Here is a 26,722-nt window from a genome sequence, read left to right as displayed (position 1 = left end):
CAAAGACAAGACAAAATAATAGTTTAGCTGTAAAACAAAGTCAAAGGCCTTTAGTTCCTCCTCAAGAGCTACAGACAATATTCTGCATCATAACCTTGAGTTGTTTTGCAGATACTAAATCCTGCACCAAGAGGAAAAAGTTAACTATGTGCTGACCACCAGCATGTCAACCCCAGATGAGTAGGAAACAGGTTGATGGTGTTGACTCCCAAACACCACCATCACCTCACCACCAGTCAGTCAGAAGGATCACATGAACTGATCACATACCCTCGATCTCACTTTAAAAAACCCTCCCTGAAAACCACTGGGGCATTTGGGTATTTTGAGCACGAGCTGCCTGTTATCTTTGCTTGGCCCCACATTGAGTGCCTTGCAACAAATGCTGTACTCTCCTTCACCACAGCCTGGTATCGGTAAACATGCTTTGCTACGCACTGGGTAAGTGGATCCATGTTTGCTTCAGTAACATTATGAGAACACAGGCATCTAATCTGGGGCATAAAATGTATCAGGTGAGGTTTCCTAGATGAAGTTGGGCCTAAATATGGTCTCAAAGAGCAGAGACAAGTTACGCAAGCAAAGAAGGTGGAAAGAGCTGATATGGCAGACACTTTGCCAACTTAGCACCCACACCACATTCTTTGGTCTAAGGGCAAGCCTTCCGCATTCTCATTCTATGTGCATCCACCTCCCGCAATGGAAAAAGTGACTCAACCTAACCGATCAGCACACCAACCACATCGTTGGTGGAACACTCTGTCACTGGTGGAGGGATGGCTCATGGTCCACACTTGGACAATTCCAACCAACCAAGCCACCCTGGACCACAGTGATTGGTTCAGGGACAGCCATAGCATGGCTGGTTGGTTAAATCCAAGGAAATCTAGGAACTTGTGAAGGATAGCATTTTGTGTACTCAGAACTGGGAACGTGAGTCTAGAGCTTTTGGCAACCATATGGCCAGCCCAAGGAGAGAATCTGCTGGGGACTTGTACGTTCCTCTCATCTCTTAAATTTTGCTATTTGCTTCTTCTCTCTAATCAACTCCAACTTGCTTTCATCATGATATAACTTTTCACTTTTCTCTTTCTCATTTACTGTATCTTCCATTCACTTTTATTCATGTCCAACTCGTCATGGCCCCATGGACTGTACCCCACCATGCTCCTTTGTCCACAGGATTTTCCAGGCTAGAACACTGGAGTGGGTAGCCATTTCCTCCTCCAGGGGATCTTCCCAACCCAGGGATCAAACCTGAGTCTCCTACATCGGAAGGCGGGTTCTTTACCACTAGCACCACCTGGGAAGCCCAGGATATAATTATATCTATAATTAACAGTCATTGAAGATTCTTGAGCAGGGAAATCTGACCATATATCTTTGTTTCAGGAAGACAATTTTCCCATATCTAACTTCTCTTCATCTGATTTCACCCACCTGCTTCTGCTCACTTGAGCAAATTTTCTGAGCTTGCACCTCTGAATACCAGGCCTGCCTGGCTGACAGAGACTATTTACCTTCATGCTTGATTTGCAGGATTTTATTCCTTGGTATCTGACCACAGCTTGGCTGAAACACCCTCTCCCAGTGGCCTGAATATGGCTTTTGCTTGCCTTGTCGGATCTGGTTCTTTCTTTAGCCAACTGGAGAAGATTCACTGTCTCTCTTTACTTCTACATCATCTTTCCCCAATTCTTCTCCTCTCTTCTTCCCTCTTTCTGGGTCCTATTCAAGTAGATAACTCTCTCTCTCTCTTTTTTTTTTTTTTTGGCTGCACACTGTGAGACTTCCAGGATCTTAGTTCTCCAAACAGGGATTGAGCCCAGGCCAAAACAGTAAAAGGGCCAAGTCCTAAATACTGAACTATCAGGAATCTCCCTAGAATTTCTTGGTAGATGGATCCATAGCAGGTCTGATAGTCTCTGTATTAGCTAATGGATTTCTGTTAACCTCATTAAGATTAGCACTTAATTAAACACTACTTTTCCAGTAGTCATGTATGGATGTGAGAGTTGGACTATAAAGAAAGCTGAGCTCTGAAGAATTGATGCTTTTGAACTGTGGTGTTGGAGAAGACTCTTGAGAGTCCCTTGGACTGCAAGGAGATCCAATCGGTCCATCCTAAAGGAAATCAGTCCTGAATATTCATTGGAAGGACTGATACTGAAGCTGAAACTCCAATACTTCGGCCACCTGATGTGAAGAGCTGACTCATTTGAAAAGACCCTGATACTGGGAAAGACTGAAGGCAGGAGGAGAAGGGGATGACAGAGGATGAGATGGTTGGGTGGCATCACCGACTCAATGGACATGAGTTGGAGTAAACCCCAGGAGTTGGTGATGGACAGGGAGGCCTGGCATGCTGCAGTCCATGGAATCGCAAAGAGTCAGACATGACTGAGCAATTGCACTGAACTGAACTGAAAAACTATAGGCCAAAAGGTTAAATAACAGGTATTTTCAAGGCTTCATGTTCATTTTCTTGAAGAGATCAACAAATGATCAGATACAAGTGGCTCAAATCCAAGCTCCCAAGCAGTCCCTTTGGCAAAGATCCCAGCAATCTCTAGTGTGAATAGTAGTTTTGCCCATCCCGTAGACTTTTCAGGATGATGCAAGCAGAGATCTATGTACTCTATGTACACACTTCAGTACTCAGCCTTTCCTTCAAATTCGAGTTGAATAAATGTTTTAGCAAGTATCAGTTGAAAGAGCCTAATATTGTTTATCTGCCCAGAGGACCAGATTACTAGCCTTCCCAGGCACCCACATGTGCCAACCTTCCCTGCCCTTGTTGTAGAGTCAGTATGGGGGGAGGTTCCTATGACAAAGGAGAAAGCCAAGGGTTCAGGCCCCCCAAAGAAAAGCCGGAGGTGAGCCTGACCTGAGAAAGGCCAGCACTCCAGAAATCATAGGGCCAGTCCTGCCAGAGGAAGCAAAGCTCTCTCTCACCCAGATGCCAGCTTCAACTTCCAATCCAGATAATGGAGCCAATGAGACAGGAATCCTGACAAAAGGACTGGAGAATTATAACAATGATTTTCATATCAAAAGCCTTGACATATCAATATTTCTTCAGCTGCTGACTGAATAAATAATAATAATAACTGGGTAAATATAATAATAACTGGGTAAATAAATTATGGCACAGTCATACCACTTCAGAGAAGGCAATGGCAACCCACTCCAGTACTCTTGCCTGAAAATCCCATGGATGGAGAAGCCTGGTAGGCTGCAGTCCATGGGGTTGCTGCGTCCAACATGACTGAACGACTTCACTTTCACTTTCACGCATTGGAGAAGGAAATGGCAACCCACTCCAGTGTTCTTGCCTGGAGAATCCCAGGGATGGCGGAGCCTGGTGGGCTGCCATCTGTGGGGTCGCACAGAGTCGGACACGACTGAACCGACTTAGCAGCAGCAGCAGCATACCACTTGGTTTCCCAGGTGGCTCAGTGGTAAAGAATCAGCCTGCAATGCAGGAGACACAGGTTCAATCCCTGAGCTGGGAAGATTCCCTGGAGGAAGAAACTGCAACCCACTCCAGTATTCTTGCCTGGGAAATCCCATGGACAGAGAAGCCTAGCAGGCTGCAGTCCAAGGGGTCGTAAAGAGTTGGATATGATTTAGCAACTGCAATGGCACCCCACTCCAGTACTCTTGCCTGGAAAATCCCATGGACGGAGGAGCCTGGTGGGCTGCAGTCCATGGGGTCGCTAAGAGTCGAACATGACTGAGCTACTTCCCTTTCACTTTTCACTTTCATGCACTGGAGAAGGAAATGGCAACCCACTCCAGTGTTCTTGCCTGGAGAATCCCGGGACGGCGGAGCCTGGTGGGCTGCCATCTATGGGGTCGCACAGAGTCAGACACGACTGAAGCGACTTAGCAGCAGCATACACACCCACATACCACTTAGCCATACATAAGAATTAGATGTTTTAACAGGTAGAAGGATGGTGTGATTATCAAATACTAAATGGTAAAAGCAAATTTCAGCATGTAAAGTGTGTAAAGTATGCTGTTTGTGTATTTTTAAAACAGTGTATATACACACATATGCAAAGAAAACATTTGAAAAGTGGCCAGGGAAACCATAAAGTGTAGCTTCTGGGACTTGGGACTGAGGCCACAGACAGGAGCAAGAAGGGAAGAGAACTTTACTTTTTTACATTTAATTCTATGTATTTCCATTTATTTCTCCATGCTACTTTTTAAAATTAAGATGTAACTCATACATACAATGGAATATTACTAAACTATGAAAATGAATGAAATCGAGCCATTTGCAGAGATGTGGATGGACCTAGAGACTGTCATACAGAGTGAAGCAAATCAGAAAGAGAAAAACAAATATTTTATATTACCACACATATGTGGAATCTAAAAAAAATTGTACAGATGAACCTATTTGCAAAGCAGAAATACAGACGCAGAAGTAGAGAGCAAACATATGCACATCAAGGAGGGAAAGGGATGGTGGGATGAATTGGGAAATTGGGATTGACATATTTACATTATTATGTATAAAATAGTTAACTTCAGTTCAGTTCAGTTCAGTTCAGTCTCAGTCGTGTCTGACTCTTCGTGACCCCATGAATCGCAGCACGCCAGGCATCCCTGTTCATCACCAACTCCCGGAGTTCACTCAGACTCACGTCCATCGAGTCAGTGATGCCATCCAGCCATCTCATCCTCTGTCATCCCCTTCTCCTCCTGCCCCCAATACCCCCAGCATCAGAGTCTTTTCCAATGAGTTGACTCTTCGCATGAGGTGGCCAAAGTACTGGAGTTTCACCTTCAATATCGTTCCCTCCAAAGAAATCCCAGGGTTGATCTCCTTTAGAATGGACTGGTTGGATCTCCTTGCAGTCCAAGGGACTCTCAAGAGTCTTCTCCAACACCACAGTTCAAAAGCATCAATTCTTCGGCGCTCAGCCTTTTTCACAGTCCAACTCTCACATCCATACATGACCACAGGAAAAACCATAGCCTTGACTAGATGGACCTTTGTTGGCAAAGTAATGTCTCTGCTTTTGAATATGCTATCTAGGTTGGTCATAACTTTCCTCCCAAGGAGTAAGTGTCTTTTAATTTCATGGCTGCAGTCACCATCTGCAGTGATTTTGGAGCCCAAAAAATAAAGTCTGACACTGTTTCCACTGTTTCCCCATCTATTTCCCATGAAATGATGGGACCGGATGCCATGATCTTTGTTTTCTGAATGTTGAGCTTAAGCCAACTTTTCCACTCTCCACTTTCACTTTCATCAAGAAGCTTTTTAGTTCCTCTTCACTTTCTGCCATAAGGATGGTAACTAATGAGGACTTACTCTATAGAACAGGGAACTCTACTCAATACTCTATGGTGACCTAAAGGGAAGAAAATCTAAAAGGGGGGGACATATGTATACATATAGCTGATTTACTTTGCTGTACAGCAGAAATTAACACAGCATTGTAAAGCTACTATACTCCAACAAAAAATTTTAAAGCGTTTACTTTTACTCACCCTCTTCCCTACTGTGGGAATGTTTTACTTTGTACCAGTGTACTTACTTTCATAATAAAAACAAGCCTACATTTTATTTAGACAAGAGAGTACAGCCTGTTTGGCTACTGAGGGGTCAAACTTTCCTCCTATGTGACTTCTACCTCTGAAAACCCAGCTGGCACCATGAAGTGTGCTGTGAGGATGAGCTCTCCTTCCCTGCAGGGAAGACTTAGCATCCTGATCCGGGAGCACAACACCTGCTCAGCCTCTGGACTGACAAGTCTAAGTCCACTCTCTCAGCCTCAGGACTCAGGTCTTGGGAACACTTTGATCTGTGCACACTTGGTCTTCCTCCTCCACTGAGCCTACATGTGCCTGCCCAGCTGCAAGCGTTCACCTCTGCTGGTCCGTAGGGCCAAAGCCTACATTTCCCTGTGCAAGGGAATGGGATCAAAAGTCTGGATGCCTGATAGTGGGGCTCTATTATAGAGGCTCTTGTGTTTCTCAGCTTCACTTGCAACTTGGATGGTCATGTGACACAGTTCTAGCCAAAAAGATGTGAACACATATCATTCCTTGGTGCATCTCTGAACTCAGCTGGTAGAGACGCTTTCTGTCCTTTGATTTCCCATTATCCATGCCTAAAATGAAGACATGAACAATGGATCTTTGGCAGCCTTCCTGAGAGACTGAAGAAGAGGGTAAGTCAAGTGGAAAGCCAAAAGAACCTGGGACCCTAACGATTGCCAACCTCTGGATCTCTTTTGTGTAAGTCAGTAAATACACTTAAGCCAGTGTTTCGGGGGCTTCTGTTAACTAGAAACTGAGCATAAATCCTAACTGGGGAGGCTGCTCAGAAGGAGAAGGAGGAGGAAGGGTAGAGGAGAACTGAGTCATCCTCACTAACTGGTCCTGGAGCAGGCGGAGTTGCCTGGCTTTATACTGGTCACCAAGTAAGCCAACATCTGAGCAAGGGTTAGATTCAGAATTTCTGGTGTCCGCTCTAAGCTCAGCTTGATGGGTAAAAAGTTATAATGAGTTATTCGTAGGAGCTTGCAGGCTTTGCAGGGAGAGACGCACCTCTGCCCCTCCTCACTTCTCTGCTCTGGGTTCGTAGTGTGGGCATACATGCACACGTACATATGCTGCTGCTGCGTTGCTTCAGTCGTGTCCAACTCTGTGCGACCCCATAGACGGCAGCCCACCAAACTTCCCATCCCTGGGATTCTCCAGGCAAGAACACTAGAGTGGGTTGCCATTTCCTTCTCCAATGCATGAAAGTGAAAAGTGAAAGTGAAGTCGCTCAGTCGTGTCCGACTGTAGCGACCCCGTGGACTGCAGCCTACCAGGCTCCTCAGTCCATGGGATTTTCCAGGCAAGAGTACTGGAGTGGGGTATATATCCATGTGCAAATGTCTGCTGAGCAAGAGTTCCTCACTGTGAGTTGTCTGCAGAGCCACCCAGACAGAAGGTGAGGATATCAGAGGGATGGGAAGTGCATATACTGCGTATTTCAGCAGTGAGTTATATATTGACTTGTGTTGCACATTCCTGGATGGGTATCAGTCTTATCACCTTGTGAAATGGAGTATTTCCTGCCATATCAATAAACAAGGATGTCACAACCATCAGTGATTTCAGCCTTTCAAATGTAAATTTCTGAGACCTGGAAGAACAGTGTCATCTGTCCGCAGCCATTAGCCATCCCGCCCCCCACCCCCATAAGTGCTGAGCAGCTGGTGGGGGGTGGGTGGGGCACGTGAGAAAGTGGCAGCCTGGCCATGTCCGCTCCTCCCTGCAGTGAGCAGCGAGTCAAGGATACAGAGCAGGTTGCTGGTCCCAGACAGCTGAGACGCAAATGAAAGGAATGATTTCAGTGAGCCCAGACACTTATACATCTTCTGATACATAGAAGAGTGCTAAATTCCATAATTTGAGATATCTGGTTTTCCTTAATTAACAATAATCTTTTGATATTCAAATTACCTGACCCTTGCTGCAAACTTCTATGTAGTCTGACTCCTCATCCACCCACCTTCTTGGAAACAGTTCTCTCAGGGTCACTTGAGATGCTATATCTTGGGTTTAAAGTCCTAACAATTCCCACTGAATAAACATAATTCTTAACTTTTAGATTGCATTTTTTTTAGATTGTATTTTTTCAGTTGACAACCTAAGCAGCCAGTGGTCACTCCAAGGTCCATATAATCAAAGCCATGGTCTGTTCCAGTAGTCATGTATGGATGTGAGAGCTGGACCATAAAGAAGGCTAAGTGTTAAACATTTGATGCTTTTGAACTGTGGTGCTTGAGAAGACTCTTGAGAGTCCCTTGGACTGCAAGGAGATTGAACCAGTTGATTCTAAAGGAAATCAACCCTGAATATTCATTGGAAGGACTGATGCTGAAGCTGAAGCTCCAATATTTTGGCCAACTGATGCAAAGGGCCAACTCAATGGAAAAGACCCTGATGCTGGGAAAGACTGAGGGCAGAAAAAGAAGGGGATGACAGAGGATGGGATGATTGGATGGCATCATCAACTCAATGGACATGAGTTTGAGCAAATTCCAGGAGACAGTGAAGGACAAGGAAGCCTGGTGTGCTAGTCCATGGCGTCACAAAGAGTCTGATACAACTGAGCAACTGAACAACAACAACAATAGTGCTTGGCATAAAAACCACAGTAGCTATTTGAAACCATAGGAGCTACTTAAATCCATAGGATCTATCTACAGTGGAAAAAGTAAAAGAGGGGTGGAAATAAGAGAAAGTCTTTTCAATGTCTATTCAGCAAACCACCCCTAACAATACATCTTGCATTTGTGACAGAAGCTCCAGCTCCCATGAGCTCTAGAAAATGCAAATCTGGCCCAAGTAACAAAGCAAGTGGGCGACTTCAAAGAGCCATCCATAGGAAGCAGCCTCCAGTTTAGCTTGAGTACACTCGTTAGAATGCCCATGTGGAAGGGTTGTATATTATATTTACAGTGCAGTCACAGGATAATCCCACTGTGAGCAAGTGAGTAATCACCAACCTTGAAATTCATCCCCAATCTACATTCTAACATTGTGACTCAAGCTGGGGAGGTGTCTTATCTCCTGCTGTGAAGGAATCCAGTGGGGTGGGAAGTTTCAGACTTTCTACTGCTTTAAAGACAAGATGCTCACATTGCCAAGGCCAAGGACAATACCATGAAGGGAGACACCTTCCAAAGGCAGGCCAGATCAACCACTGTCAGAATGAACCTGTCTGTGGGAACATCTAGCCAGTGCAGAGATGGGCTGCGAGGTTAAATTCCAAGGGCTCTGTAGCTCACAGGAGCTGTGCAGCTCACCAGCATCACCATTGCCCCATAACCTGGATCTTTTAGTGAAAATTTTTCCTTATCCATTGGTTGCATCGAGCAATTGTTGAACCTGTACTGTATATGAGACTTTAAATTAAAAACTGGAGCCAAGATGTATAATTATCAGTCCCTGTATTCAAGATATGTCCCACCTGGCTATGAAGACAAAACAGATGCTTTGGTAAATATATAGCAACAAAAAGTTTTCTATATTAAGGGACAACTAATTCCTGGAGACGAACCTTTGTTGGCAAAGTAATGTCTCTGCTTTTGAATATGCTATCTAGGTTGGTCATAACTTTCCTTCCAAGGAGTAAGCGTCTTTTAATTTCATGGCTGCAGTCACCATCTTCAGTGATTTTGGAGCCCAGAAAAATAAAGTCTGACACTGTTTCCACTGTTTCCCCATCTATTTCCCATAAAGTGATGGGGCTGGATGCCATGATCTTCGTTTTCTGAGTGTTGAGCTTTAAGCCAACTTTTTCACTCTCCACTTTCACTTTCATCAAGAGGCTTTTTAGTTCCTCTTCATTTTCTGCCATAAGGGTGGTGTGATCTGCATATCTGAGGTTATTGATATTTCTCCCGGCAATCTTGATTCCAGCTTGTGTTTCATGGATGTGAGAGTTGGACTGTGAAGAAGGCTGAGGGCCGAAGAATTGATGCTTTTGAACTGTAGTGTTGGAGAAGACTCTTGAGAGTCCCTTGGACTGCAAGGAGATCCAACCAGTCCATTCTGAAGGAGATCAGCCCTGGGATTTCTTTGGCAGGAATGATGCTAAAGCTGAAACTCCAGTACTTTGGCCACCTCATGCGAAGAGTTGACTCATTGGAAAAGACTCTGATGCTGGGAGGGATTGGGGGCAAGAGAAGGGGATGACAGAGGATGAGATGGCTGGATGGCATCACTGACTCGGTGGACGTGAGTCTGAGTGAACTCTGGGAGCTGGTGATGGACAGGGAGGCCTGGCGTGCTGCGATTCATGGGGTCGAAAAGAGTCGGACACGACTGAGCGACTGATCTGATCTGAATGCCTGGAGAATCCTAGGGACGGGGGAGCCTGGTGGGCTGCCATCTATGGGGTCGCATAGAGTCGGACATGACTGAAGCGACTTAGCAGCAGCAGCAGCAATCATATAGTGGGCTTCCCCAATGACTCAGTGGGTAAAGAATTCATATGCAATGCAGGAGACACAGATTCAATCCCTGGGTTGAGAAGATTCCCTGGAGGAGGAAATGGCAACCCACGCCAGTATTCTTACCTGAAAAATCGCATGGACAGAGGAGCCTGGTCCAAGGCTACAGTCCAAAAGTTGCAGACAGTAGGACATGACTGAGCAGCTAAGCATGCATGCAACCATATAGAGCCCAGATGTCCGAGTGAGTGTTGGGGGATACAGGATAAGTGAAGAGGAGCTAAGGAGCCTCTTGATGAAAGTGAAAGAGGAGAGTGAAAAAGCTGGCATCAGCAGAGGGTGTGGTCAGGGCAAACATGTAAGATCATACACGTGAGATACAAACATGTAAGATCAACTTGTCACAATAAGGACAAGTTGTGTTGTCTGAGCTTGAGATGGGATGCAGTTCACCAAGGAGAAAACGCGCTCACCAAGACTAGACTGAGATGAGTGCTACTTGGCAAAAGGAAGGGTGGAGATGGTGGTTTCAAGCTGCATTTGGGGGCCAGCCACACTCTTCCTAATTAGATGAATAGTTTTTGAAGTATTAATTCAGGGAGAACTCACCCTGGTTCCTCCAACATCACCTAAGTCTTGAGTTCCCCCTTCTCCCACCTTATTCCACAGAAGCGCCCCAGGCACCAAATCCAAACAGTAAAGGGAAAAGAGAAGGAGCCTGAGTCCCAGTGCCCCACTTAACAACTGTGAGATCTTGGGGAAGTTACTTGATTTCTCTGAACCCCAGTTTCCTTGGCTGTAAACCGCTGAGCATGGCAGAGCCAACACAAGGGGTGAATGAGATGTGGAGCCCCACATATGCCCTCTGGGAGAGTGAGCACTAGATCAGGGGGAGTCTGGGGAGTTTTGATTGCTTCTGGCAAAGCTCTAATTAGAAAAGAGGAAAATGCGAGACTTCCCTGAAAGTCCAGTGGTTAAGACTTCCCCTTCCAAAGCAGGGGGTGTGGGTTTGATCCCTGGTTGGGGAGCTAGGATCCCACATGCCTTGTGGCCAAAAAACCAAAACATAAAACAGATGCAGTATTGTAACAAATTCAGTAGAGACTTTAAAAATGGTCTACCTCAAAAGGAAAGAAGAAAATGTGACCATCTGAGGTATCACTGGCACAGGTATCTTGCTCTCCAGAGAGCCCCTCGAGACAGGTGAGCAATATGATGACAAACATTTCCTGAGTGCTAACCCAGTGCCGGCACCACACCTGAGCACTGACAAATCTCCTGATACCCACTGTGATAGCTGATGATGACTCTCAAAGATAAGTCCACATCCTAATCCCTTTCTTTGGAGAAAGAGTCCTTGCAGGTTTAATTAAGTTAAGGATTATGAGATGAGAAGATGGTCTGAGATAATCCAATCCTTGTGGTCCAAGGGACTCTCAAGAGTCTTCTCCAGCACCACAATTCAAAAACATCAATTCTTTGGTGCTCAGCTTTCTTTATGGTCCAACTCTCACATCCGTATATGACTACTGGAAACCATAGCTTTGACTAGGTAGACCTTTGTTGGTAAAGTGATGTCTCTGCTTTTTAGTTCTGTCTAGGTTTGTCATAGCTTTATTTCCAAGAAGCAAGTGTCTTGGTTGCTCCAAAAATGTTCTCATAGGAAGGGGATTAGACACACACAGGGGAGATGATAGGAAGATGGAGGCAAAGGGTGGAATGATGCAACCACAAGCCAAGAATTATTAGCAGCCCCCAGAAACTGAGGCAATGGGTGGATTCTCCTTAGCGCCTCCAGAGGAATTGCGGAGGAAGTCCTGCCAACAGCTTCATTTCAGACATTCTGCCTCCAGGACAGGGTGAGAACAGACTTCTGTTGTTTGTGGTAATTTGTCACAATAGCTACAGGAAATGAATATATCCCTTCCCCATGCAAGTACTGTCATTATCCCCATATCACTGATGAGAAAATTAAGGGGAAAAAAAAAGACTCAACTGGGACTCCCCTGGTGGTACAGTGAATAAGAGTCCACCTCGAATGCAGGGGACACAGGTTTGATTCCTGGTTCTGGAAGATTCCATGTGTGGTGGAGTAGCTAAGCCAGTGCGTCATGACTACTTAAGCCTGAGTGGCTAGGGCCCGCAAGCCACAACAAGAGAAGTCACCACAATGAGATGCACTCACTTTAACAAAGAGTAGATCCTGCTCAACGAAAGTAGAGAAAGCTCGCACAGCAATGAAGACCCAACGTGACAAAAAATTACTTTTTTCAAAAAGACTCAATTACTTACTGAGTAAACAGAGCAAGAATCCTAGGCCTCTCAGTTAATGCCAGAGCCCCACACTCACCAGCAGGCCAGGCTACTCTGGCATCTTGTAAAATTTCTTTCATAAGAGTATCAAATCCTCATTTATTTAAGCCACTCTAGATAAGCGAATGGCAACCTGCTCCAGTGTTCTTGCCTGGAGAATCCCAGGGACTGGGGGAGCCTGGTGGGCTGCCATCTATGGGGTCTCACAGAGTCAGACACGACTGAAGTGACTTAGCAGCAGCAGCATTCTTATCTTTACTGGCAGCCAAAAGCAACCACTAACTGATATAGAAAATAACAGCAACTCCAAGAGATTCACAAGGCCTCAGGCCAAACACATAAATATTTTCTGCTGACAAGATAGAAGCCAAAATTTGAAAGTGAGCATCTGTTGGTTGGTTTCGTTTTTGACCAAGGGTAAACTGGTCTGAGTTTGACTTGTGCACTCAGAAAGAGGTCCTTCTGCAAACATTTGAAGACACTATAGACTGATCCCTAAAGTTCTAGAATAGATCTAGAATAGATCTTTTGATTTCCAGTTTAGTTGGAAATTTTCCTGCTGGTGCTGCTGCTAAGTCACCTCAGTCGTGTCCAACTCTGCATGACCCCATAGACGGCAGCCCACCAGGCTCCCCTGTCCCTGGGATTCTCCAGGCAAGAACACTGGAGTGGGGTGCCATTTCCTTTTCCAGTGCATGAAAGTGAAAAGTGAAAGTGAAGTCACTCAGTTGTGTCTGACTCTTAGCAGCCCCATGGACTGCAGCCTACCCGGCTCCTCTGTCCATGTGATTTTCCAGGCAAGAGTACTGGAGTGGGGTGCCATTGCCTTCTCCTACTGATATAAAAAAACAAAATTGTAAAAAAGGTAGTTGGTCAAATCAATCTTTTGATATCATTTAGGTAGCAGCCCAGTTCTTCGGGGAATTGAAAGCAACTGTGTTTGTCTTGCAAATGACCACATATCAGGGGACTTCCCTGGTGGTCCAGTTGTTAGGAATCTGCCTTCCAGTGCAGTGAAGGCAGTTCAATCCCTGGTCAAGGAACTAAGATCCCATATGTCCTGGGGCAACTAAGCCCGCACACCACAACTACTGAGCCCATGTGCTCTGAAGCCCACACACCACAAGTAGAAGAAGCCTGAGTATCACAGTGGAAGATCCCACATGACACAACTAACACCCAATGTAGCGCAAAAACGTACAAAAAAATAAAATAAAATAAAACGAAGTACTAATGAGGTGATATCCTTCTCTTTATTTCAAAATTTACCAAAGCCTTTCTCTTCCCCCTCCTGCTTCCCTTCATTGGCTCTTCTTTCATATAAACATACAAGAACGTCCTCACTCCCATCATAGGACCTGCTCATAGGTGATGCTCAAAACCCTTTGCCATTGGCTGGGCTGCCACGGTGATGATGGAGGTGGGTAAACTCCCTTCACAGACCCTAAGTGGAGTTTGAGCAGTGATCAGTTTCACTTGTGTCCAAGAATGATTCTGCTTATGAGTCAGCACCCACGAAAACCCCTATATTTCACTGGGAAGAAAAAAAGCCTGCCTGAGTGTTGGTGGCCTAAGGAGAGCTTGGTGAGAATTGTAGCTTAAGTAAGGTGATCCTCTCTGGCTCCATTAAAGACCAGGCTCCACCACGGAAGCACAGTCACATCTTCATTAAGCATTTTAGGAGCAGCACCGGCAGGAGTGCATTAAATGCTGACATCATCCCCAGGCCAATTAAAGGAGCCTTGTGTCCTCATTACGCCCAGTGGGGAAGAGGAGGAACATCATCCCCAGGCCAATTAAAGGAGCCTTGTGTCCTCATTACGCCCAGTGGGGAAGAGGAGGAATACATTCATCAGGAGGAAAATTTTATTTTATTTTATTTTTTAACTTTACAGTATTGTATTGGTTTTGCCATATATCAAAATGAATCCGCCACAGGTATACATGTGTTCCCCATCCTGAACCCTCCTCTCTCTTCCCTCCCCATACCATTCCTCTGGGTCATCTCAGTGCACCAGCCCCAAGCATCCAGTATCGTGCATTGAACCTGGACTGGTGACTCGTTTCATATATGATATTATACATGTTTCAAAGCCATTCTCCCAAATTTTAAATAGACTATGACTCCTAAATCTTATACCTTCTAGGAGACATTAGTTCTTATAGCCTCAATTACATTTTTGACCCCTATGATCAAGCAAAGGTACCAACTTGGGAAGTTAAATTGCACCATCTGACTGCTGTCATATCTTCATGAAAGAATTTCAGTTTATTTCCTATCTCATCCCTGTGAACCAGAATTTATTAGGCTCTTGGCCCTGCCTCATTTTGGTTTCCGAGCTTTTTTATATCACTGAAACTTTGGCATTCACCTTCCTTTCCCCTTAATTTTTGCCCATTCCCCTTATTTAAACACAAAGCAACCAGAACAACTAAACTGACAGGGATTAGTTCTTACTGTAAGGATCCCAAGTGAGTGAGCTGGCTTAGTTCTCCATGGGTCATTGTCACTGACAGAGCTCTGTGTAGGGTTGGGGAGTTTATTACACATACCCTGGACCTTTTCCACCATCCTCCTTCTCCAGGTAAGGAGGCGACTGGGGTACACCAAACCCCTAAAGAGCAAAGCAGGGTGGGGTACATGCCGTGTTCAAGGCCAGATAAAGTCACCAGGCTGCATGAGGGGTTAGGAAGGAATGTTATGAGAATAAGCCAGGACTCTGGGGAATAAAATATTTTGTGGGTGAACAATTGGAGATCATTCTTAAAAGGCGGGGGACAATGAATGGATAAATAAAAGTATAGAATACTTTAAAAACTGTCACTTATCCCCACTCTTAGGACTTCTCCAACTCTTTTTTTTCCATTTATTTATTTTTTAATTGAAGGATAATTGCTTTAAGAATTTTGTAGTTTTCTGTCAAACCTCAACTTCTCCAATTCTTGATTTCTAGGGTGAACATTTGTAAAGCATCTTTCTCCTTGCATTGCAAAAAATTTTCTCCAACCAGAAAGTCAGATAACATATTTTTCATTTAGTTTTTTTTAATTATTTATTTAATTGGAGGCTAATTACTTTACAGCATTGTGGTGGGTTTTGCCATACATCAACATGAATCAGCCACGGGTGCACTTGTGTCCCCTGCTCCCATCCTAAACCCCACTCCCCCTTCCTCCCCACCCCATCCCTCTGGGTTGTCCCAGAGCACAGTCTTTGAGTGTCCTGTTTCATGTATCAAACTTGCACTGGTCATCTATTTTACATATGGTAATATACACGTTTCAGTGTGTAGCCCATCTTATCTCATTTTGTATCCCTACCTAATTCCTTCTTTGAGATTATTTTGAAACAAATTATATCACTTTTATATAAATACCCTAGCACATGCATGCATGTGTGTTAAGTCACTTCATTCATGTCTGACTCCTTGCCACTCTATGGACTGTAGCCCACTAGGTTCTTCTGTCCATGGGATTCTCCAGACAATACTGGAGAGGGTTGCCATGCCCCCTCCAAGGGATCTTCCTTACCCAGAGATGGAACTCAGGGATAAAACCCACATCTCTTATATCTCCTGCATTGGCAGGTGGGTTCTTTACCACTAGAGCCACCTGGGAAGCCCACATACCCTAGTAACTACCTCTAAATATAAGCTCTTAAAATATAACTAGTATATCATTATCACACCTAAAAAATGAAAAATAGTTCTTTAATATCATCATACATTCAATTAATGTTTGGTGTTGTTGTTTAGTTGATAAGTCATGTGCGACTCTTATGAGGCTCCAAAGACTACACCCCATCTCTCTGACCATGGAATTCTCCAGGCAAGAATACTGGAGTGGGTAACCATTCCCTTCTCAAGCAGATTTTCCTGACCCAGGGATCAAACCCATGTCTCCTGCATTGGCAGGATTCTATGCACTGAGCCACAAGTTAGTCAGTCAGTTCAGTTCAGTTGCTTAGTTGTGTCCAATTCTTTGCAATCCCATGAACCACAGCAAGCCAGGCCTCCCTGTCCTTCACCCTCTCCCAGAGTTTACCCAAACTCATGTCCATTGAGTCAGTGATGCCACCTAACCATCTCATCCTCTTTCGTCCCTTTATCTTGCCTTCAATCTTTCCCAGCATCAAGATCTTTTCAAATGAGTCAGCTCTTGGCATCAGGTGGCCAAAATACTGGAGTTTCACCTTCAACATCAGTCCTTCCAATGAACACCCAGGACTGATCACCTTTAGGATGGACTGGTTGGATCTCCTGGCAGTCCAAGGGACTCTCAAGAGTCTTCTCCAACACCACAGTTCAAAGCACCAATTCTTTGGCGCTCAGCTTTCTTTATAGTCCAATTCTCACATCCATACATGACTACTGGAAAAACCATAGCCTTGACTAGAAGGATCTTTATTGGCAAAGTAATGTCTCTGCTTTTTAATATGTTGTCTAGGTTGGTCATAACTTTCCTTCCAAGGAGCAAGCGTCTTTTAATTTCATGGCTGCAGTCACCATCTGACGTGATTTTGGAGCCCAAAAAAATAAAGTCTGACACTATTTCCCCATCTGCTTGCCATGAAGTGATGGGACCAGATGCCATGATCTTAGTTTTCTGAATGTTGAGCTTTAAGCCAACTTTTTCACTCTCCTCTTTCACTTTCATCAAGAGGCTCTTTAGTTCTTCTTCGCTTTCTGCCATAATGGTGGTGTCATCTGCATATCTGAGGTTATTGATATTTCTCCCGGCAATCTTGATTCCACCTTGTGCTTCTTCCAGCCCAGCGTTTCTCATGATGTACTCTGCATATAAGTTAAATAAGCAGGGTGACAATATACAGCCTCGACCTACTCCTTTTCCTATTTGGAAAAGGAGTCTGTTGTTCCATGGCCAGTTCTAACTGTTGCTTCCTGACCTGCACACAGGTTTCTCAAGAGGCAGGTCAGGTGGTCTGGTATTCCCATCTCTTTCAGAATTTTGTGATCCACACAGTCAAAGGCTTTGGCATAGTTAATAAAGCAGAAATAGATGTTTTTTCTGGAACTCTCTTGCTTTTTTGATGATCCAGCGGATGTTGGCAATTTGATCTCTGGTTCCTCTGTCTTTTCTAAAACCAGCTTGAACACCTGGCATGGTTCATGTATTGCTGAAGCCTGGCTTGGAGGATTTTGAGCATTACTTCACCAGCGTGTGAGATCAGTGCAATTGTGCAGTAGTTCGAGCATTCTTTAGCATTGCCTTTCTTTGGGATTGGAATGAAAATGGACCTTTTCCAGTCCTGTGGCCACTGCTGAGTTTTCCAAATTGGCTGGCATATTGAGTGCAGCACTTTCACAGCATCATCTTTTAGGATTTGAAATAGTTTAACTGGAATTCTATCACCTCCACTAGCTTTGTTTGTAGTGATGCTTCCTAAGGCCCACTTGACTTCATATTCCAGGATGTCTGGCTCTAGGTGAGTGATCACACCATCGTGATTATCTGGGTCATGAAGATCTTTTTTGTATAGTTCTTCTGTCTATTCTTGCCACCTCTTCTTAATCTCTTCTGCTTCTGTTAGGTCCATACCATTTCTGTCTTTTATTGAGCCCATCTTTGCATGAAATGTTCCCTTGGTATCTCTAATTTTCTTTCTTTTGTGTGTGTGTGTGTGTGTGTGTGTTCAGATATGATCTTTTTTTTCCTGTTTATTTATTTCTTAATTTTACTTTACAATATTGTATTGGTTTTGCCATACATAGACTTGAATCCACCATGGGTGTACATGTGTTCCCCATCCTGAACCCCCCTTCCACCTCCCTCCCCATCCCATCCCTCTGGGTCAACCCAGTGCACCAACCCCGAGGACCCTGTATCATGCATCGAACCTGGACTGGCGATTCATTTCACATATGATGATTTACATGTTTCAATGCCCTTCTCCCATTTTGAAAATTATTTCTGATGCCTGGGAATTATACTTCTCAGGTGACTTTAAGGATTATATTTCTGGACCTCGCAGGTGGTGCTATGGTAAAGAACCCGCTTCCCAGTGCAGGAGATGTAAGAGACGCAGGTTCAACCCCTAGATCTAAAAGATCCCCTAGAGGAGGGCATGGTAACCCACCCCAGTATTCTTGCCTGGAGAATCCCCACGGACAGAGGAGCCTGATGGGTTACAGTTGGTAGGGTCACAAAGAGTTGGACACAACTGAAGTGACTTAGCACACACATGCACATTATACAAAGTAAGGAAACTGATGTTCACAGAGATTATGCGACATGTTCAAGGTTACACAGCAAATTGGGGACAAAGCAAGGACTAGAAGTCAGGCCTCTTGTTTGCTGTTCTAGGCCTTTTCCTAGAAAGAGCCACGACAGTGGAAAGAGCAATGACAGAAATTCGGCTGTCATGGATTTCTAAACACTGGGCATTTTCTGGTTGTGAATATCTAAGTTGTGAAATTAAAAGACGCTTACTCCTTGAAAGGAAAGTTATGGCCAACCTAGATAGCATATTCAAGAGCAGAGACATTACTTTGCCAACAAAGGTCCGTCTAGTCAAGGCTATGGTTTTTCCTGTGGTCATGTATGGATGTGAGAGTTGGACTGTGAAGAAGGCTGAGCGCCGAAGAATTGATGCTTTTGAACTGTGGTGTTGGAGAAGACTCTTGAGAGTCCCTTGGACTGCAAGGAGATCCAACCAGTCCATTCTAAAGGAGATCGGCCCTGGGATTTCTTTGGAAGAAATGATGCTAAAGCTGAAACTCCAGTACTTTGGCCACCTGATGCAAAGAGTTGACTCATTGGAAAAGACTCTGATGCTGGGAGGGATTGGGGGCAGGAGGAGAAGGGGACGACAGAGGATGAGATGGCTGGATGGCATCACTGACTCAATGGACGTGAGTCTGAGTGAACTCCGGGAGTTGGTGATAGACAGGGAGGCCTGGTGTGCTGTGATTCATGGGGTCGCAAAGAGTCAGACACGACTGAGTGACTGAACTGAACTGAACTGAACTGAATATCTAAGGAGCAGAGTGTCCTAAGAAATGCTGTCTACTCATCCTGCCGAAGCCGAGTGAGAGGCATGGTTACATCACCCAAGATGACCCCTTGCTCCAGGGAAAGGTGTTGCAACGCAGAGTGCACATAGTGAACTCCATATTTTGTGACAATTTCATAGGTGTCACCTGTGACACCATGACACTTGTGAATCATAGCCCCTGAGACATGTGTCCTGTGGTCTTCAAGCAAGAGTCAGCAGCCAACCACAACTGTGCCTTCTTAGAAACTTGCCCTGAACCACTAGCCACATGCGTGGCATGATTACTTCCTGGCATGATTACTACTAAAAGCCAGCACATGTCACAGCCTCACCCAGGCCCCCCTTTCGAGTCAGGAGTCTGCCCTACATAAACACTGCCCCTCGACACACCAGAAGGAAACACGTGGGAACCTTGGCCTTCCAGGTATGATATCTAGCATGCCAGCTGCTCCTAAAGGGCAGGAATCCTCCTCCAGGGAACCACAACATTTGTTAAACAACCTCACTCTAATCTGATGCCAAACTGTGTTTTAGTCATGCCTGCTTTTTTTTTTTCTTTTTCACCATAACTATTTTTGTACATTTTATTGTAATTTCTTCAAAGCCCCATCTGCTGGCTGAAATGATCAACAGAAAGCCCCTAACTTCTTCTTGCACCCAGCCTTGTGAAAATGGTATCTTAGTATTTGATTATTTAAAGTACTTTGAGTCTTTAAATAAACTCACAGACATAGAAAACAAAGTTATGGTTACCAAAAGGGAAGTGGGTGGGGGGATAAACTGGGAGCTTGGGATTGACATATACACAGTACTACATTTGAAATAGATAACCAACAAGGTCTTACTGTGTAACACAGGGAATCCAGTATTCTATAATAACCTAAATGACAAAAGAATTTGAAAAAGAATAGATGTATGTAAAACTGAATCAGTGCCATAAACTGACATAACACAACATTGTAAATCAACTGTCAGTTCAGTTCAGTTGCTCAGTCGCGTCTGACTCTTTGCGACCCCATGAATTTCAGCACGCCAGGCTTCCCTGTCCATCACCAACTCCCGGAGTTCACTCAGACTCATGTCCATCGAGTAGTCCCATATAAAATAAAATTGTAAAAATAGATAAAGTACTTTGGGTGTTTGAATAAACCCAGGTGACTGGTTTGGTCACTGACACCAGTGATCATTTTCAACGTTTTTCTGAAAAGAGTGACAAGTGAGACTAAACCTGCCCTTGGTAAAGAATTTGGTCTCTCTAGAAAGTTGTTTTTACTGCAATTCCTACTTCCCTCAAAGTTGAGTTTAATTCAGTGGGAAAGGATCACCTTTGCCAAGAAAAAGTTTCACAGTGAAAAAATATTAGCTCTGAAGCCAAAGGAACGTGAATTTGGTGATGCGTTTTACACCGTAAACTCTGGCACATACTTAACCTCAGAGCCTCAGTTCCTTGTTTGTAGAGTGGGAATAATAACAACTGTATGCAGTAATGAATTGAAAATTGCTTGTGGAATCCCTGGGTCAGAATCAATGCTACTGAACAGTGCTAGTGACATGAGCATTTTAGGAGAAAGAATTCTGTGCCTATGGAAAGGCAGTCCAACATCCCATTGAGCTTAAAGCCTATGCTCAGTGCCCTCAAAGCATACGTCTTGAATAGTTTCCCATCCAATAGCAACTGACAATGATCAGTTTTTCTATTGAGCCCTTTTTGAGGATAACCAAGCTCTACTTTTAGGGAAGGCTGCTGGGAGTTAGGGGAACCTTAAAATCTCAGCTCCATTTGTTACAGTACAAACTACCACAGTCAACAGTCTGCAGATGTGAAATACAAAGAAGTCAAGAGTCTTTTCTGGAAATAGCCCCCTGGACAAAATTTCCTGGTACAAAGCTTAAGAAAAAGTCTTTCTCGGTAGCCTGGCATAAGCACCATCCTTTTTGAATAAGCAAAACATGACTATGCCCCTTTTGTGTTGTTAGAAAGCCTGGAAGCCATGGGTCCAAGCCAACTGGATCTTTGGTCTTCCCCCAGGGCAGGAGGACCTGACTCTTACAGATTTGACAGACCCCATGAATCTTAGCAGCTAGAAGATGAAACCTGGATGTTGAATGCGCTGGGCACTGCCTATCAGGAAAGAGAGATCAGAACTTCCCTGGTGGTCCAGTGGTTAAGACTCTCAGCTTCCAAGGCAGGCGGCCAGGGTTCGAACCCTGTTCGGGGAACTAAGATCCCACACACTGCAACAGAGAACTCGAGTGGCAACTACTGAGCCTCTGCTCTCTGGAGCCCATGTGCAACAAATAGAGAAGCCTGAACACCTCAGTGAAGACCCAGCACAATTTAAATAAATAAATGTCTTTTAAAAAAAAAGGAAAGGAACAAGTATGTGAATATACAACTATTTCCAAAATATCTTCAAAGATGTTCTAAGAACTACAATGTTGAAAATATGCCTGATGGGACTTCTGAAATCAGAAGCTGATTTCAGAGGGAGCTCAAGGGAACAAATTAAGATTATTATTATTAAGTTAAGATTACTATCTTAGATTAAGATCTTAATAAATTAAGATTATTATTAAGATTATTCCTCCCCCTGGGAGGACGAAGGGGAGCAAGGGCTGCTTTGTGCAAAAATTAAAAAGTCAGGAACAAAGAATGTTGCAGCACCATCTCACCCAGCTATGCCCTGGGCTCTGAGGATAAATACTGCCCTCAGACTGACTGGATTGGGGCTGGAACAAATTTCTCACCAGCAAAATAAAGCCATTTTTAAGTGGGCTCAAGGAAACCCTTAAAATACCAGCCAAATCTACTACAACTGCCCCCATCTTTTAAATATTGCAAACCAAAACCAAAGTGTAACTACCTATGGCATATTTATCTCTAATGATTATGTTTCATTCCAAAAATTAAAACTAAGAAAACACTGTGTATTTTAACAGTCAAGAATTCTTGAAAATTCTCAAATTTTTATCCCAAAGTTTAACTTTTTTGGGCAAAGTGAGTCCAGAGTCCCTAGAAGTTCTTAGTGGTATCTAGGGAAAATTGCCCATATAAAAAAATAGGTCATTATTCAGAACACCTGGTTGTGTATATGACTCTACAGACAAAGTGAACAGATAGAACTAAGAATCTCTCTCCCAAATTATACACTTGCCCATGCAAGCACTCTCTAAGCAAACACAAAGCCTTCCTGTTGATCTAGATCAACTCATACCCATTGTACGGGCTTCCCAGGTGGCTCATTGATAAAGAACCTGCCTGCCAGTGCAGAAGACAGGAGTTTGACTCCTGGATGAGGAAGATCCCCTGGAGAAGGAAATGGAAACCCACTCCAGTATTCTTGCCAAGAAAATCCCATGGACAGAGCAGCCTGGTGGGTTACAGTCCATGGAGTCCCAAAGAGTTGGACACCACTGAGTAAGTAAACACCACCACCACCATCCATTGTAGCAACCCAAGGAATACAAACTGGAGTCTCTGAGGACCCCAAGTTCACTCACTTGTCTTCTGCGAAGCTTTTCCCAGTAATGACATTCTTCCCTTGGGGCACATAGTTCCAGTATTCTTCCACAATCCCAATGTGGTATGTTCTGGTGACTGCGCCAACCAGCCCAGACAGACCTAGGAGTGTGAGAAGAAGGATGCTGTCAGCCTGCCACTTCCAAGGCATTTGTGGATGTAACTTGGGCCAGCAGCCTGCACAGGGACCAACCCTGCCTGTCCCTCCCCCTCACTCCCAGCCAGTTATAAATAAGGAATGGACAAGGCCCAGCTCCTCCTCCTCAAGGAGTTTGGGGTTGGGACAGAGGCTGACAACTTGTGTAAGCTCGATGAGGTAGTGGCTATGGTGACCAAACTTTTGCCAGCTGTCCAGGAAATGCATAACTGGCTTATTTACTTACTGTACAAACCAAACAGGTTTGGTTCTGTAAGTCTCGGTGCTCTGCTGTGACATTGGTCTTTTATCTTTGCCAGGAATTTGCAAGGACTGTGTGTAGCCAGTCAGGCTCCACTGTCCATGGGTTTCTCTAGGCAAGAATACTGAAGTGGGTTGCCATCTCCTTCTCCAGGAAGAATGTCAGTGCAAAAAGTTAAGCTGATACCTTCCTCCTGCTTCCTATGTTTCCTCTACACCTACTTAAAGGAATATATTAAGATTGGAAAACTAGGCTGGTCTGCATGGAGCACCAGGAAACAATCCCATGCACCAGGGAAAGCTTCATCTCTGTCCCACAGGCAAAGGGAGTGATGTAATCACCCCTCGCCATCTCCAGCTTGTTTTATGAGGCTACATGAAACAATCAACTCACATCATAAAGTTTATAACAACATTGTAAAACCTCACTAATTCTCCATTTGCTCATGCACCATCTCCCTCGGATTCTCTCAAATCCCATCAACAAAAACGAGGCACCCAAACCCCCTAGTTCAGTCAAAATTTTACAGTCCATCACCCCCAAGGGCAGGGAGCTGCCTTTCTCAGGATGAAGAAAAATCATAAGGGAGAAGAAGGAGAATGCCCATTCACCTGTTTACTCGGATCTGTGACCTAGAATCTCCGTATTGAAAGAGACCTCATCCAACCCTGGAAGACAGCCAGTCTGATTCCCCTGCAGAGTTGCTTTTGAGACAGCAGCCCTGGAAGGAAGGAGATGCCCTCCTGGCTGGGCTTTGAGGTTAAACAGACCTGTGTTTGAATCCAGTCCCACCATTTACTGATTGAGTGGCTCTGGATAATAACTCGATCTCTCTAAGTTTGTAAAATGGGGGCAGAGGGATTATTCAGAAAATTTAAAGGATGACCTAGGAGCAAATCTAGATGAGCTTGGGATTGATAACTTTCTAGATACAACACCTAAGACACAACCCATAAAAGAAATAATGGATAAGCTAAACTTCAAAAATAAATGTCTACTCTGTAAAAGACACTGTCAAAAGAATGAGAAGAAAAGCCACAGACTTAGAGAAAATACTTGCAAAAGACATGTCTGATAAAGAACTGTTATCCAAAAATATACAAATAACTCTTACTAAGTCACTTGCTAAGTCGTGAAGATCCCCTGGAGGAAGGCATGGCAACCCACTCCAGTATTCTTTCCTGGAGAATTCCATGAATAGAGAAGTCTGGCAGGCTACTGTCCATGGGGTCATGAAGAGTAGGACATGACTGAGCATGCTTGGACATTTGGAAATATCCCAAACCAAATAGCCTTTTGTTTATACCACAAAGAAGCACACAGTCTTAGTATGCTATCAAAAACATCATTAGAAAAAATGCCACACAATTCTTTTAGACAGGAGAAGCAGAGGCATAAATAACACCGATCAAAAATGCACAAGTTAACTTTTCTGTCCAGGGTACCACCTGAGGCAGGTACCACCTAGCTTCTGATTCAAAACAAAGCCCCCAGCAAGGACCCAGTGCACGGGAGGTGCTGGAGCTGATGAGATTAGTGCACTCAAGCTATTTGAAGCAGAGAACATGGTTACTGAGGGGCACAAGGGCCCGGGAAAGAGTTTACTAAAAGCAATGAAATAAAGTTCTGAAAAGTTTGACATTCTTCCTTACTCTAGGACAATAAAGATGCTACTCAACAAGCACCTGAATTACATAAGAGCTCAGGAGTACAAAAGTGTGTGAGTGGATGCTGTGTTCCTATGACACTCATCTCTGAAAACCCATTGCTAAATACAAGGTGTTGGAACTTCCCTGATGGTCCAGTGAATAAGAATCCACCGTACAGTGCAGGGGATACCATTCGATCCTGGTCTGGGAACCAAGATCCCACATGCCATGGAGCAACTAAGCCCACGGGCCACAACTACTGAGCCCAAGTGCTCTGGAGTCCACGCGCCACAGCGAGAGTGCACGAGTGGTAACAAGGATCTTGGATGACACAGCGAAGACCCTGTGTGCCACAAGGAAGATCTGACACAGCCAAGTAAATGAATAAGTTTTCCAGTAACAAGTAAATAAATAAATACAAGATGTCATGGACAATGTCAAGAATTTGATTAGGAATTCTGTAAGTAACCACATGAACAAATACTTTCAATTCCATTGGACACTATTCAGACATACATAAAGCAGAGAAATGCAAGATTTGTAAAGCACCCACTATGTGAGATGGACAGGCCAGATATTCACTCCATGATTTCTTCAATATGCTCACCAGGTTTAAGATATGGTAAATCTTGATGTCAGGCATAGTAGAAGAGAAACATATTTTTGGATCAAATCATATTTCTCTGAAACATAGTATGGGCTATTTAGACAATAAAACTTTTAGTGTGAGAAGCCAATTCAGATAAATAGTATTCCTGCTAGCCTTAGCTGAGGTGTCATTTTAAATAAAAAATAAACTGTGAATGACCAAATTGACTGTCTTGTTCTTTAGCCTTTTTGCATTTTTTAAGAGAAATATTAAATACTCCTTAAGAGATTTTCAATATCCCAAACTCTGACCAAAAACTCTCACCACTCCAGGCCTCTAACTGCCCTGCCACAGTAGATCTTGGCTCTTCAACCTCCTTGGGACCCCCAGTTTCTTGATGGGACCTCTTTATTGATATTTCTTACTCAGAGCCTTAGGGCTTCCTGGCTGCTCTCACAGGGGCCAGGGTGACCTTCCTGTACACAGATGGGATCAGGTCTCTCCACCACTTGAGACTTTTTGGCAGGTTCCTATGGCCTTCAGGATAAGGGCTGATGGCCTTGACTTGATTTTCAAGCCTGGCCCTAATCTGGCTCCTAGGGACTAGAGCCCTCTCCTCAACATTTGGCCCAGGCTCTGATCATCATCACCACCATGGCCACCAGTGCGCCCTTCATTGTGCTGCCGTCATCACTTTGTAGATGTCTTTGCCATAGCACTTGTCACACTCACACAGCACAGTAATCATCTGTTTGTCTGCCCTCCCACACAAACACCCATCAGAGACTTCTTATAGGCAGGGACTAAACTTTATTAATCCCTGTGTTCCCAATGTCTGATATTAAATGGTGAACCAACACATGCAAAAATGAATGAATGGATAAATAAATATGTTAGATGCTACCAATATGTACCAAGAGCATGTTATATATTGGTTTCTATGCAAAACTCTTTACATGCATTATCTCATTTAATTATAACAACATCCTTATCAGGTGTGCACCATTTTATCTGCTTTACAGATGAGGAAACCAGAGTTTAGAGGGGTTCTGGAACTTGCTCAATTCCCACAGTGGTAAGCAAAAGAGTTCTGTGAGACTCCAGTGTCAGATTTCTACCTGGTCCACTTAGACCAAGGAGAACGGGGAGCACCAGACATTACGGTTTCCTGCTTCATTCTATAGGAGGACTTGCTCACTTTAAAGAAATATGTCAGGACTGTTCAAGGACGTGTCCATTGAAGAAGGTTCATCAAATG

At 44.2% G+C, this 26,722-nt stretch overlaps 1 protein-coding gene and 1 pseudogene across 1 annotated transcript in view; one reads left to right on the top strand and one right to left on the bottom strand.

Annotated features, from left to right (window-relative positions):
• The window catches only part of HEPHL1 (hephaestin like 1), a 92,511-nt gene extending 69,532 nt beyond the window's left edge, over nucleotides 1-22,979 (bottom strand). The window contains exon 1 of the mRNA XM_027532024.1: nucleotides 22,810-22,979. Within this exon, the coding sequence (XP_027387825.1) occupies nucleotides 22,810-22,979 (170 nt within the window). The remainder of the gene's footprint in view (nucleotides 1-22,809) is intronic.
• Nucleotides 22,980-23,066: 87 nt separating this feature from the next.
• LOC113886094 overlaps nucleotides 23,067-26,722 on the top strand; it is a 41,036-nt pseudogene continuing 37,380 nt past the window's right edge.

This window comes from Bos indicus x Bos taurus, chromosome 29, assembly GCF_003369695.1.
Source record: "Bos indicus x Bos taurus breed Angus x Brahman F1 hybrid chromosome 29, Bos_hybrid_MaternalHap_v2.0, whole genome shotgun sequence".
NCBI lineage: Eukaryota > Metazoa > Chordata > Mammalia > Artiodactyla > Bovidae > Bos > Bos indicus x Bos taurus.
Note: the sequence above shows the minus strand (reverse complement) of the source record. Positions and strands in the feature narration are given on the sequence as shown.